Raw genomic sequence first — 14,396 nt, 5'->3', positions numbered from 1 at the left:
AATAACAATCCTACATTGATGAAGCATGTTAAGCACCCTGCTGAAACACCCCAAGCCCTGAGGTTGTTTTTTTTCTGACATATTTGCACACATCAGATTATGATCAGTTATTTATGAAACTCGTGAGTATGTTCTCTATCCAACACTAGCCACTAAGAAACTCCAGGGCAGCAATTTCACCGAGGGTCAAATCCTCAAGAATAACACTCATGTTTCTGCTAATGATATCAATAACTACTCTTCAATACTTTTCCAAAACTTCGCTATAGAAGTTGCAAATTGCACATTGATCTGTTCCTTACTAATTGTACTATTCTGGGTAAATCTCTAATATACCCTGAGTATGGATCATTCTAATCTATAAAATGAGATGGCTGAACACTAAATGGTATTGAAGGACTTCCTAGCCCTGGGCACCTAGGCCCCGAGCCTTGGATCTGGGTCTACTAGTATAACAGAGTTGGGGATACATTTTCTTCATTGTTTTGGGAACTGTATATGGTATTGTAGAATTGGTGGCCATATGTGTCCTGTTCATTTTCTCTCCATCATCAAGAGAATATGCATTTGTCCCAAAGTGAATAAATAAAACTTTCTTCCTTACTTTTGCTATGTTCTTCTCTTTTCCCACAACAAACCATAAAAGTACCCTGATTATTCTAGAAAAGAAACAACTACTTTTTGCCTAAGAATATCACTTCATCTTCAGTGGCAATGGAGAGTTAGATAAAGAGAGTACTTTGAAACAAGGTGTTCCCACTTTGTCTTTCATTCTCACCTGAACAAATCGTCCATGATTTGCATCCAACAAAACTAAAAACAGTACTTCAGTAAAATAGATTGGGGAATTGTGCTGAAGTCAGAGGAAGCCAGTACACAAGTGTTTATTTTGTTGTTTCTCACTAACTGGCTGCATTCATTGTTCTAATACTGGTTTCAATATTAATTGATCAATCTAAAATGCTACTATGCCCATAAGATCACATAATAAATATTTCAAAGACTTAATTCAATAACATCTATAGAAAACAAATATTTGAATAATAGTTTCAATATTATAATAGTCACTTATGAATACTGTGAAAATGCAAGCACTAAAAATCCTAGATTTTATAGGTTTCTGAAAATCCTCCCAACTGAAAAACACCAAGCTTTCCCAATTAGCCATGTGGGAAACCTTTTTTTTATAAACTGCCACTTTGGTTTTTGGACAATATTTCAAAATTTAAGAAAGGAAATATGTTTTCTTAGTTGGTCAGAGAACAAACGAGTCTTGGTATGTAAGTAGTAAGTATGTATGTATGTAAGTATATATTTTTCAAGGTCCAAATATGGTTAGGTAATTTTTATATATCTTTCTGCAAATATGTGTGGATGGATGTGTGTTCACTTGCAGTGTGCATGCATAAGAGAAAGGGAGAGAACGTAGTAGTTTTTCTAGTTTGCTTTTATAGAACAGTTTATACACTCCAACTTTCATGTACTTGTTTTCTCTTGATCTCGCTGTTTACAAAATGTCAAATAATAAATGGGATTTCTATTTTTATTTGATTGACTATTTTTAAAATGAATTGGTCGGCTGATCCTACATGAATTCTTTGTATGGACCTGTTCCACAAAGGCAACAGAGGTTGTTTTGGTGTGATGAAGGCACAGTCGTGTGATTGTTATCTGCATATATTTATATTTATGTTATTTTACAAGTTTATTTGTTTTTACAAATATAGTATTTCCCTCGATGATAATAACAAAAAAAATCTTGAAAATAAAACAAAACAATAAATGGAACAAGTAGTGATTGGCTGACACCCCACGGCCAAGTGCAGGCTCCACCAGGTTTCAGAGTAGCAAGGTCATCACAGTATGGTACAAATAGAGCATCATTTTAGAGTGGAATTCAGCCAAACACCGTAATGTATGGATGTGGATGAATCTGAAAGAAGGAAAATAAAATTTATGCAGGTAGAATATGTTGAAAACATGCTTTTCCTAAAACTCTGGCTGAGATATCATCAGGCTAAGAATTTTTTCATTTGCAAATTATGCGTTTATAAATAATAAATGTATGCAAAGAAAAGTTAACTGTTAGACAGATACTATTTGAAAGCTTTAACAAGTTTTTGTGTTTGTATACAGCCCTAGAGTTCAATACAAACATCACTAGATTCCTGAAAATAAACCTTTACTTTGTTTTTAATACATTAATTCACCAGAAGTGATAATTACGATTAGTTCTAGTGGTTTCAGCTCAATTCTTCTTGGAATGAGTCTTCTCCAACAACACGTGCTAAATAAAGCATCATGTAATGTAGTACAACACGTAATCTTAAAAAAGCTTTTAAAAAATAGCTTCCCACAAAAATATATGGGGAAGTTGAGCTTATTTAATAGAGATTGGAGTCAATAAAAAGAGAATCACTGATTATATCTCAAGATCAGTTTTACCCAGCTTAAAGATAAACACAGTAAACTCAAAAGTAACAAAAATATATACAATTACTAAGCTGTATCTTATAAATAAACAAAATATTACTTCATCCTCAAGATTTCTAAATCCCAATGCAGGGAGCAAAGTCAATGCTTTTAGAGAGGAATTGAATTTGGAAGAGAGATTTCACAATTTGTCAATTTAATAATTCATAGGCTACTAGGACCTATGTTTAGCATTTAACTTCCTAGAATTAACTGAAACATATCCAAGTAACTACTAGTGTACTATGAAGCTCGATAAAATATACATTGTATGGATATTTTTTAAATTTTTTGCTAGAAAAATCCTATAGGTGAAACTTAACTTGCTGTTCACTGAGTTTACTTACCAGACTGATACAAAATTAGAAAAAAAAAAAAAGTTTGTATGAGTTGAGGTACCAAAACATATAAGTAACAAACATGTGCATATGCTCTAGCACAACTGAAGAGAGATGGAAGATTAACCAAACCATTCCAATTCAATGTCAAAGTCAAGACTGGTTAATTAATTTGAGATTGTATTTTTTTCCCCAACCAAAATAGCTCCTGATGTTCTACAGGACATAACAATTGACCAAAAGCCTCATTATTTGATTAACAATATGATACCTAAAAAAGAAAAAATATATTTCCTTCTACTGAAGGTAGGTAATTTTCAGAATATAAAGATTTTATTCTGCAAAATTAAATAGTCTGCAGAGCTCTCTATGTAGGTAAGAAAAGTCTAAATATCAAAAGACATACATTCATATTGATAAATAACACAAACTTATAGAATGTTCTGAGAATTTATTTTCAACAGGTTGTATGTTGTGGTGGTAAGAATCCTGCAGTGAGAGTTGGTAGGCTCTGTCACTGAGTTATTTGACCTTGAGCATAATGCAGTTTCTGTAGTTAGCTGCCTCATCTATAAAGGGTGGGGATTGTATAAGATGACCTCCAACTTTTCTTCTAGTAATAAAATACTTATGTTTCTAAGTATAAAAATTAGACAGATGACTATTGTGTCTTTTAAATTTATTAACTGAACAATGACAAGTCAGTATATTTGCAACATTTTGGTATACAAAAATTTTCATCTTGAGTATTTGGCAGTTTTTCTTCCAGAGTGATTTCTCTATTTTTGTACATATATGCATGCATATATACATATGTACATGCATGTAACTGATTTATCTCTTAGATATATAAAAAATTTTCATCTAAGAGTATTTGGCAGTTTTTCTTCCAGAGTGATTTCTCTATTTTTGTACATATATGCATGCATATAGATATATGCACATGCATATAACTGATTTATCTCTTAATGAAACTTATCCTAAAATGCTCCATGATGACGAAGCAATGTGCTGTTTTCTAGCAATTGCATAATTTAATAAAAACATAAATCCTACTTAATTTCCAAACTATCATCCAAACTCTTCTGCCTGCCATATAAATTAACCAGGCACGAAAAGGTATTTTCAGACATTTTAGCCCAAATTGTATCAGTTCATTGCTGATTGAATCTATGTGTGACCTTTTTATATCCTTAGATACTTACAGGTTATTTTATTCAATTTGATTGGCAATGGCCTCAGTTTTATTGGGTATCTGTTTTTGGCACATTATCTCATATCAAATGTTGGAAAAAAAAATCTAACCCTATGAATTTCAATTATGCTTTTAATTGGGTTAATAGTAATAACCAACAAGAAACATGCTGGAGAATTCACATTTTTCAAAAGTTAAATTGCAGAATTGGGGTGACCCCTATACTTAAACATGAATGCTGCAGTCAAACTCAAATTATGTCATAGGGACAAATGAGTACAGTTAGTATCAGAGACTGTTTACATAAAGCCCGGTAGCATAGCAGCAAATGATCCATTTGCTTCCATGATTTCAGTTATCACTTAATAGGTTTCAATTCTCTTTTGTATTTAGTGTACCACACAGAGTATATTGAGTATCATCTGATTAAGTGACAAGCACATAATAAAGACATAATTCAATAGTCAATTATTCAAAGTAAAACTGATACTAAACTTGATCTAAGTTTTTTATTGTGGGTATTTCATAATCAGTTTACCACTTGATCCTGAAAATCAGTATTTAACCCAATGTAGCTTCCATATTCTTACTCAAATACTAGAGGACTAGGAACGCCATCAGCACACTGTATGATATGTCATTTCCCAAATGTTATGGGGGAAATGCAAACAGAATTAAAGGAAAACACATATAAACAAATAAACGTCATGTAAATGTTAATTAGACCTATGTATCTCTACTGAATCTTAAGCACAGTGACTCTTTTCTTAAGGGAACCTAAAATAATAGAATGGTGTTATTGTTTTGCAGATTTAAAGAATTAGATAGTTTATTTAAAGTTCTGGTCCAAAAGTAAAACATGATAACCACCATGTAGGCCACAGTTCTACAAAGCACACAGTGTGTGAAGTGGAAAGGCAAATGCTCATTGGAATAATGCAGTAAAATCCTGCATTACCCTCAATTATCTGTGTAATTTAGATTAAGGGCAGAGACATTTACCTGAATTACCCAGATAATGGTACTGTGAAGACCTGGACTAAATAGCCAGTTTTTCTAAGGAGTCTATTTCTGAAGTGACTCACAGACCCTCTCCACTTCACATATTTGTGTGAAACTAGATCCCAGTCAGGGAAAAAAAAAAAAAAAAAGAAAAAAAAAACCTGTAGAAATTGTTTGACTTTCTCAGCATCTGTAAAAAAAAAAAAAGAAAAAGTGGAATACTCTATAGCCCCACCACATAGCTAACCCACCTGACAATGTAACTACAAGTAAAAATTTAGTCAGTATTTTTCAGGATTTCATGGTGTTAATGCAAGTTTCTTTTGCAGATACCTGAAGACAAGAAAGTATCAAGAAAAAGCAAATTCTGTTAATGCAACTAATCGATGTACAAAGTTATTTACTAAAGCCACGGAGAGTAAAGGTCACAGGTTAGATGAAATTCTAGAATATGGATTAGCCCATACCAAAATTAATTGAGACATCAAAGTTTTAACCTACATTCTCAATGAATGGCAGACACAAAAGAAACTTATATGTTTTTCTTTCTGTGATTTCAATCAAAAAAAGTAGATTTCAGTAGTTCTGAAAAAAAGTTTAGCATGATGGCCTTAGTTTAGAAGTATAAAATTCAACCCAGGAAACAAAAAATATTTCTTGAGTATCTATTATATGAAAGGCACTATTTTAGATGCTGAGGAGGCTACCAAGATGAAAATTATCTAGATGAAGTTCAAATTAGAATTGAGACCAAAAAAAAAAAAAAAAGGAGCATGTACATTCTAAGGGATGTCTACACCAGAGGCTGTCTTGTAAATATCTCATCACATCACATGTCATAGATATGAGGCATAGATTACTAATGAACATGATGAGGATTGATATCTCTTCCATTCATGATCCTTGAGGGCATCTATTGACCTGGGTTTTAAAGCTCTGCAAGTTTTCTTCAGATCCTTTTGACAACCTGCAAGATACTTTTTATTTGCATCAGGGTTTTTCCTGTTTCCTATATGTGATCAGTGAAGATACTACCACCAACTTTATTTAATTTATAAGTGTATCAATTTGCCTTTTTAACAGGATGCCAAAAGTCCTGATCTCAGCTGCTTTAAAATATGCAAGTGCATAGAAGCAACCCTATCTGAAAAGCCAAATGCCTCTCAACTGCATGAAGAGTTTTCAGGAGATGTTTATAAATCTGGCATTACCTAGCCCCTGTCATAAACATAAAATTACACTTTGTGAATAGAAATCCAAATGCCACTTGGGAGCAAAATCACCAGGACCCACAAAAGCTGCAGTTCAATAAGACTCAATCTGGGGGGAGTCCTCCTTTCCATCTGCTTGTTCACTTTTTCTGTTGTTGCTATTTTCTAGAGAAATACTCAATGTCATTAATTCACATGCATGTTTTTAATGTTGTCTTTAAACACTTCCAAGAGCATGATACTATTTATTTTGACTGGAGTATTGCCTAGCTGCAATTCTGATAAAGTCATTAAAGCAGAATCATAAGCCAAGTCTGCTTTGCAAAATAACAAAATAAAAAAGTTGGGACAAGATATTTAAACAGTTGATAGAGATTATGACCACTTGCCACAAGCTTACCATTACATTAAACTTCAAGACTGAAAGAACAAGCCAACAAATCTAAGTGTAAAAATGACACTAATTTAAAGACACTTACTTTAAAAAAAATCAAGTAGACTTATGGTTCCATTCAAAGCTATTTCCCTGGGTTTCTTTGACTGACTTATTGCAAAGCATAATGATTGTATTTTCTTCTCCAAAGAGCCCCCACAAAGTGCACATATACAAAATATGTTCTAGTAAGACAGTGTGAATAATTTAGTGAGCCAAATCCAATCAATATCTCTCTGGTATAGTACCTTTAAGGAAGTCTATAACAATACATTAGCATGTTTATTTAGTCTAGAAAGCTCCCTGATCAACATCTAACACACCAAGCCCTTTTAAAAGAAAGGTAGAATTTATAATTAAGCTTTCAATGTGCATCTTGAGATTAATTCTTATTAAGAAGTGGTTGGCCTATTATTAGCATAGGCTGCTACAGCACTAGAATAATAATTCTTCCAAAAGGTATAGCTACTGTATCTAGGTAATAAGTGTTACTTCAAGATTATAATATTTTAAAGTACTGCACATTAGTGAGGCAATACTGGCAAAGTTCAATTACGTATTTCTTGAAGTTCACATAGGATTTGCTCTATTTCTACAATTCACCCATTAAAAAATGTGTCAAAGACTTCTCTTGGATTTTCAGTACACCACAGTGCACCCCAAAATGCTTGTAAACAGGACAGCTATCACAAAAGTGTTTGGGGTTCAGCTGAAATAACAAATGGCTTATGCAATCCAACAATACTTTTAATCTTTCAATATTGAACAGGGAGCATGCAAATACGGGCTGCATACTATAAAAGTTGAATTCTTGTAGGTACTAAAGCATTTTTAAGTCATTCTGGACCATATTTGCATACTAATAAATGGCAAAGAAAGCATTTTTGTCAAAGCAGTCAGAATTTCAATGTGCTGGACTTGGCACTGCGTTTGCATGAATCAGCATCCACTTATCCAGGAAATCCTGCATAATGTGTCATTTAGTTAAAACTTTTGGAGTGCCCAGTTGCAGAGATTACAAGAAGAAATTTGAAAGTTTTTCTAGTAAGGGGTAGCTTTCCATCCCAGACTAAGGCAGACAATCTCAGGTCAAAGGTTGCCATACCAACACACTGAGGAGGTGGGGGGTAGGGTGGGAGTGGGTGGGAGGAGTTTGGAACGATCTAGGTGAATTAAAAAAACAAAGCCTCCAAGGAGGGGCAAATACTCCTCGCCTTCACTAGGCTTTAATGATTGTCAATTTCCTTTGTAACTTTCCAAACTATCTGATCCACCCCGAATTAAAGTTCTAGTCAATGAATATGCTGAAATTAAGCCCAAGTTTCTTTTCGGAAGCAAACTTTGTGTGGGAATTTTTTTCTTTTTAAGTTCTAAATGAGCAAGCAGCCCAACAGGAAGTGCACAGTCTCCAAGTGTAAAGAAATATAAAGGAACGTGGATTTTAGCTGTAGCTTACCTGTTTGCTGTACTTGCTGTTGGTTTGACAGCTGTACTCAGAACAGTGATCTGATCCGATTGAAATGTTGTCCCCTGCTCCCACAAAAGTGTTAGCCGGCGGCAGATCTTGCACGGCCTGGTGCTTTTTGCCAGCAGTCGGTGACTGAGGATGAAGTTGGACCGTAGGCAGCGGAGAACTGGATTTGTAATGCCTGGCCAGGTCAGGGCTCCCCGGACCTCCGTTGACCGAGCGGTAGCGTCCCATGCTCGGGCTGTCCGAGAGCTTTTCGTTGACACTGTCGTACCTCTGGCCATTTGGTTTAGAAGCCTCTACAGTGACAATGCTGCTGTAGAGAGGCTGCTTGGATTTCTTGTTTTTCTTGTCCTTTTTGGGCTTTTTAGATTTGTCGTGCTGCTGGGGGGTAAAGAAGTCCTCGTGATCCTTTTTGCCCGCCTCGTATCCGTTTTTATTTTTGGAGCGGCAGTACCTCGCCATCACCACGATCAGGATGATCAGGATCACGGTCATGATCCCAGCCACGACCCCTATGACGATGCTCAGCCTCTGTTTGCTGATCTCGTAGCTAGGGTCCCCGGCGATGTCCTGAGTTAACGGGGTGTGCAAACTTCGGGTGATCTGGGAGTCCACCACCGTGGCGTTGGAGACGCTTTCATTGACAAACACGTGCACCAGCGTGGTGGTGGACTGCGAGGGCTGCCCGCTGTCGTTGACCTGGACCACTAACCTGTGCAAGCCATAATGTTTCTGGGCCAGCTTCCCCACTAAGGACACCACCCCACTGGTGGCGTCGATTTCGAACAGTTTAAAGGGATTGCCCCCCACGATGCTGAAGTTCAGGTCCGCGTTGACCCCGGTGTCGCTGTCGGTGGCCAGCACGGTGGCCACCACGGTCCTGACGTTACTCGAGGGGGGCAGCAGAGTGTAGGAGACGTTGCTGGGAAAGGTGACGGTGGGAGCGTTGTCGTTCTCGTCCATCACAAAAAGGGAAACGGTGGCCGTGGCCGAGCGGGGGGGATCCCCCCCGTCCACAGCCTTCACCTTGAAGGTGTAGGTGGTCTGGTGCTCCCGGTCGAAAGCCGCGGTGGAGTAAATGGTGCCCGTGTCGTTTTCGATGGAAAAAATGTTACTGTCCTCCTCTATGTACAGGCTCATCTCGGCGTTCCGCCCTTTGTCGGCGTCCATGACGGTGACCATCCCCACGGGGCTGTTGGGCTGCAGGTTTTCCTTCACGTAAAAGGTGAACACGTCCTGCATGAACTTCGGGTCGTTGTCGTTCTTGTCGGCCACCTGCACGATCACGGTGGTGCTGCCCTGCAGGACGGGCAGGCCCTTGTCCCGGGCGGTCACTCTGAACTCGTACCTGTCGGTCTGCTCGCGGTCCAGCACGGTGTTGACCAGGATGTCCCCGGAGTCGGGGTCGATGGCGAAGGTCCCCAGCACGGAGGGCTCCAGGGAGTAGGCGATCTCGGCGTTCTTGCCGCTGTCGGCGTCCGTGGCCACCACGGTGGCCACCCGCTCCCCCGGAATGTTGTTCTCGGGGAAATAGACCTCGACCACCGACTGGTCGAACACCGGGGGGTTGTCGTTGGTGTCCCCGACCTTGACCAGCAGGGAGTTGTTACTGGAGAGGCTGGGGCTGCCCGAGTCCACGGCCACGATGACCACGTTGTACTCGCGGGTGCTCTCGTAGTCCAGGGGGGCCGAGGTGTGCAGGAAGTACTTTTTCTTGTTCTGGTCCCCCTCCGTGTCGCTGGCGGGCTTGAGCTGGAAGGGCACGTCCCCCACCACGGTGCAGGTGACCACGCCGTTCTCGCCCTGGTCGCGGTCCGACACCTGCACCAGGGCGATGGGGGTGTCCACCAGCACGTCCTCGGCCACGTTGGCCACGCCGTCCTTGAGCGGGATGCGGCCGATCTTGCGGATCTCGATGGACGGCACGTTGTCGTTCTCGTCCTTGATGTTGAGCACCACGGTGGCCTTGTCGGTCTTGGGGGGCTGGCCGCGGTCGCGGGCCGTGACGCTGAAGCGCAGCTGGTTCACCTCCTCGCGGTCGATGCGGTGCAGCACGCTGAGCCAGCCCGTGGTCTCGTCCAGCCGCAGCAGCCGGCGCACGTTCTCCGTGGCGGCCCCGAACACGTACTCGATCTGCCCGTTCACCCCCACGTCCAGGTCGGCGGCGCGGAGCTGCAGGATCGGGGTGCCGGGCGTGCTGTTCTCCGCCAGGTCGGCCTCGTACACGCTCTTCTCGAAGCGGGGGCTGTTGTCGTTCACGTCGGTGATGAGCACCCGCAGGATGGCCTGGGAGGAGCGCGGCGGCTCGCCCCCGTCCCGCACCCGCAGGGTCAGCTCGTACGAGTCCCGCTGCTCGCGGTCCAGCGCCCCCTTGACGATCAGCTGCGGCTGCTTCTCCCCGTCCGGCGTGTCGGCCACCTGCAGCTCGAACACGGCGCTGCGGCCCCCGGCGCCCGGCGCGCCGCTGCCCCCGCCGCCGCCGCCGCCGCCGCCGCCGCCCTCGGCCGCCTCCGGCCGCCGCTTGGGGCCGCCCGGGCCGCCGCCGCCGCCGCCGCCCCCCGCGCCGCCCCCGGGGTAGGGGGCGCTGTCGCTCGGCCCTCCGCGCCGGCCCTCGCCCCCGCCGGCGCCCCCGCCGCCGGGCTCCTGGAGCAGCTCGTAGCGCTCGATGCCGTTGCGGCCGAAGTCGCGGTCCGTGGCGGTGGGCAGGAGGTAGAGCGTGCCCACGGGCCGGTTCTCCTCCACCGTGAGCGTGAGCACGGGCGACGGGAAGGTGGGGGTGTTGTCGTTGATGTCCAGCACGATGACCCGGCCCTCGAACAGGTCCACCCAGCTCTGAGAGGGCCCGATGACGGACACCTCGAAGTCCAGGAAGCACTCGTTCTCGTCGAAGATCATCTGGCACTGGGGCAGCTTCTCGCGGTCGATGCGGCGCTCGCTCGTGCTCAGCTCGCCCGTCATGTTGTCGATCTTCAGGTACTCGGAGCCCGACTCCAGGCTGAAAGTCACCTCTCCCGAGCCCGTCACGATGCCCAGGTCGGAGGCCACGTTCCCGATGCGCACGTCCGCGGGGCCCTCCTCCGCCAGCCGGTACCTCAGCAGCTGCTTGGCGGCGGCCAGGGTCACCGACACCGGCAGCAGGAAGCAGCACAGGCACCAGCAGCCCCAACCGCGCGCCAAGCCCCTGGTCCGCATTCTCAGCATCTTCTCGTGCTGCTGCTGCTACTGCTCCTTATAACAAAACAGCCCGCTTTCGGCTCCCCCCCACCCCCGGGCCCCGCCGCCCACCCTCCCCCGAATTCTCTCTCCTCTCCGGGAAGGAAAAAGGCGAGAGGGAGGGAGGGAGGGGAGGGGGGGCGAAGAGCAACGTGGAGCGTCTGCTGGGGGATCGGTGGCAAATCCTTTCTGCTGCTTCTTTCCAAAGTTAGCGTTTCAGAATTCAGGCAATGGACGATAATCACCCGGGGAGGGCGGGCGGCTTCCCCTCCCCTCGTTTCCGTGGAAATACTTACAGTTCACGGGACGATGTGCAGGCTGCCCCCTCCCCAAAAAAAAGATTCACCCCACTGGATGGGGATGGCTTTCCCTCCTTCCGCCTCGGGTCTTCCTGCTGGTGTAACTGGAATCACTTGGGCAGAAAACGGAGAGGCACATACAGCGCGACTGTGCAGCCCCCCCCCCCCCAGCCGAACCCCTCCCGGATCGCTGCTTCTGCTACTCCAGTTCAGTCCAATTCACGCTCTCGCCGAAGCCGCTTACTACGGAAAGCATCGGCTTTTTCTCCTCGTCCCCAGGAAAACGGGGATCGCTTCATTCAGAAGGGTCTGGGTCCGGCAACGAGCGAGTCTCAACTCCCAATCCCTTTGGCGATATGGGCAAAAGAGAGAATCAAAAATCCCCAATCAAATCCGGGGCTGAGCAGTTCGTAGTAGACCACCTCGCATTACAGCACAGTCCGCAGAAAATTCCCTCTGGTGAGAAGAAAAACAGCCAAATCCATCTTCAGAGATCGTCTAAATATTCAATTCTTTCTTCGGGGAGGTTTGATTTTTTTTTTTTTTTTCCTTAACAACTCTGCGCAAGGTCATTAGTCACAAAGCAAGCGTACAAAACTGCAGAAGCCGTTTGCCCTGGATTTGCAAAGGCTGAAGAAATGCACACAGCAGTCCCCAAGTTTGTTTTTGCATCCGCAGTTTCTGTGCCTTACCTGCATTTGCTCTGCATGTGTTATAGCAATGTGGATCTGCAGCACTGTGAGCGATTCACAAATGAGATTGCAGTCTCTGCTCTCTCTGCTAGCTCTCTCTCTCTCTCTCTCTCTCTCTCTCTCTCTCTCTCTCTCTCTCTCTCTCTCTCTCTCTCTCTCTCTCTCTCTCTCTCTCTCTCTCTCTCTCTCTCTCTCTCTCTCTCTCTCCTCCTTTTTTTTCTTGCTCCTCCTCCCTCCTCTTCCTTTTTCCTTCTTCCCCTCTCCCACTCTCTCTCTCTCTCTCCTTCCTTCCTGTCCCAATGCAGGTAACTAGATATGAACTTGAGCCCCTCAGTTCAAAGGTGAGCAACAAGGCTGCGTCCAGAGACGATTAGTGGCCTCTTGTTAATATCCCGGTACTCCAACGCTATGTAACTGGATCCCCCACGTGAATTCACACGGATTCAGAATTGCATCCGTGTTGGAGAAGAAAAGCAAAGGCGATGAGGGGGAGTAAGCTGCCAAGAAAAAAAAAAAAAAAATACAGAGTCCAATTGACCAAGGAGAGAGAGAAAAAAAAAAAAAAAAAAAAGTGTCGCTCCGCGGTTTCCTATGAATTGCACCGCTATGGTAGGTGATTTCTGCCACTGTATGGTCCCCCTTTCCTGTCTTTCAGAAGTCTGGTTCCGGCGCTCTCTCGGCAAAGCTGCTTGTGGCTTTAAAATGCTGAATGGCAACTGAGGAGCTCCCGCTCAGAATAAGCAGTAAACCAGCAAGTTTGCCCGAAGTGGTGGGAGCTGCTGGAACGGCGCTCTCACAGGCTCTTCCCTGACGCAGCAGCAGCAGCAGCAGCGCTGCCTGAAGTACAGACACTGAGAGGGAGGGAAGGGAGGGAAGGGAGGGAAGGGAGGACCAGCCAACCGCTGCACTCCAGAAAGAACAGTGTTCCCCTATGCCTCTGTCGCTGCTGCTGCTGCTGCTTCTAGGGCTGGAAGTGGATCCCCAACCCCCAGCCAGTCCTCCTAAAGCCGAGCCATACCACCCTACAGTGAGTCTTGCTCCTGCTCTTGCCAACCCGTCATCTCCGCAGTGACTTTTCTCCCCAGCCCAGACTGGTAAATTTCCTCCTTCCACTGACAAATGCGGGGTGTGTATGTGTGTGTGTATGCGCGCGCGCTCGCGCGTGTATGTGTGTGGGCGTGTGTATTTAATGAAACCTATTTCGTTGCTCCTTTCCTTTCTCTCCTCCCCTCTCTCTCCCCCACTTCTATTGCTCCCTCTCTTGTTTCGGAGCGAATTCTCTGGGAAGCGTCGCCATTTAGGGGCAAGTGGCTCAGGACTGGTGATCCGGAGCCCAGGCACGCGCCCGCGCTGCTGATCTGGTGTTCTGAGGAACCATGATAAGCTGCAGTGTGGAAGAGCCCCTCAAGCTGGAGGAGAGGCCCGGGGAGGGGGCCTCTTTGGGGAGGACAGACTTTCAGAGTTTCCTCATAGGGAGATTTGATGGGAGGGGGGGAGGTTCCCAACCTTCATTTTCTTTCAGTGGGTTTTTTTTTTTTTGCATGCCTGGGGGGAGGGGGTGGCTCTTAGGGTTACACTCTGTGTGTATTTCCGAGGCATAAACACATGGTGTAAGTCAGGAAGCTGCAGGCTTTAGCAGTGGGCTCAACGTCAGCGTCACCTCTGTGGATTAAAGGAAAATAAACTTGAATGGCAACTTTGTCTGCCTGCTGTCCCTGCTTCGCCTTCGCCGTGTGACTGGGGGTCTCGCCTGGCTCGGCTTCCCCAGCACCCAAAAGCCTGCGCACACCCCGCCCCCGGCGGCACCACTCCTCCCCGCTACGTTAGGACCCGAGTGTCTGCTCCTTCTCCTTCCCATTCATTTCACTAGGAGGAAGGAGGGGGACTCCGAGCCGAGAATGGCAGCGAGAAAGTTGGGGGGGTGGGTGGAGAGAGGTCAAGAAAAGGGACTCGAGCGTAAGTGGCAGCTCGGAGGAGAGGGGCGAGAAGCCGGGAGGGAGGGAGGGGTGGGGAGGGAGCTCCCGGCACCTTTCGGGGCTGTCCGGTGTTCGGGGCTTCTCGGGAAGGAGA

General features: G+C 44.9%; 1 protein-coding gene across 2 annotated transcripts in view; it reads right to left on the bottom strand.

Moving 5' to 3' along the window:
• Nucleotides 1-14,047, bottom strand: part of PCDH7 (protocadherin 7) — a 483,311-nt gene extending 469,264 nt beyond the window's left edge. For both annotated transcript variants that reach the window (XM_074273949.1, XM_074273950.1), the window contains exon 1: nucleotides 8,108-14,047. In XM_074273949.1, coding sequence (XP_074130050.1) covers nucleotides 8,108-11,323 — 3,216 coding nt within the window. In that variant the 5' untranslated portion in view covers nucleotides 11,324-14,047. The remainder of the gene's footprint in view (nucleotides 1-8,107) is intronic.
• Between the last annotated feature and the right edge of the window lie 349 nt (nucleotides 14,048-14,396).

The sequence above is a fragment of the Sminthopsis crassicaudata genome, chromosome 6, assembly GCF_048593235.1.
Source record: "Sminthopsis crassicaudata isolate SCR6 chromosome 6, ASM4859323v1, whole genome shotgun sequence".
Taxonomy (NCBI): domain Eukaryota; kingdom Metazoa; phylum Chordata; class Mammalia; order Dasyuromorphia; family Dasyuridae; genus Sminthopsis; species Sminthopsis crassicaudata.
The sequence above is the reverse complement of the archived record's forward strand: the minus strand, read 5'-3'. Positions and strand labels throughout refer to the sequence as shown.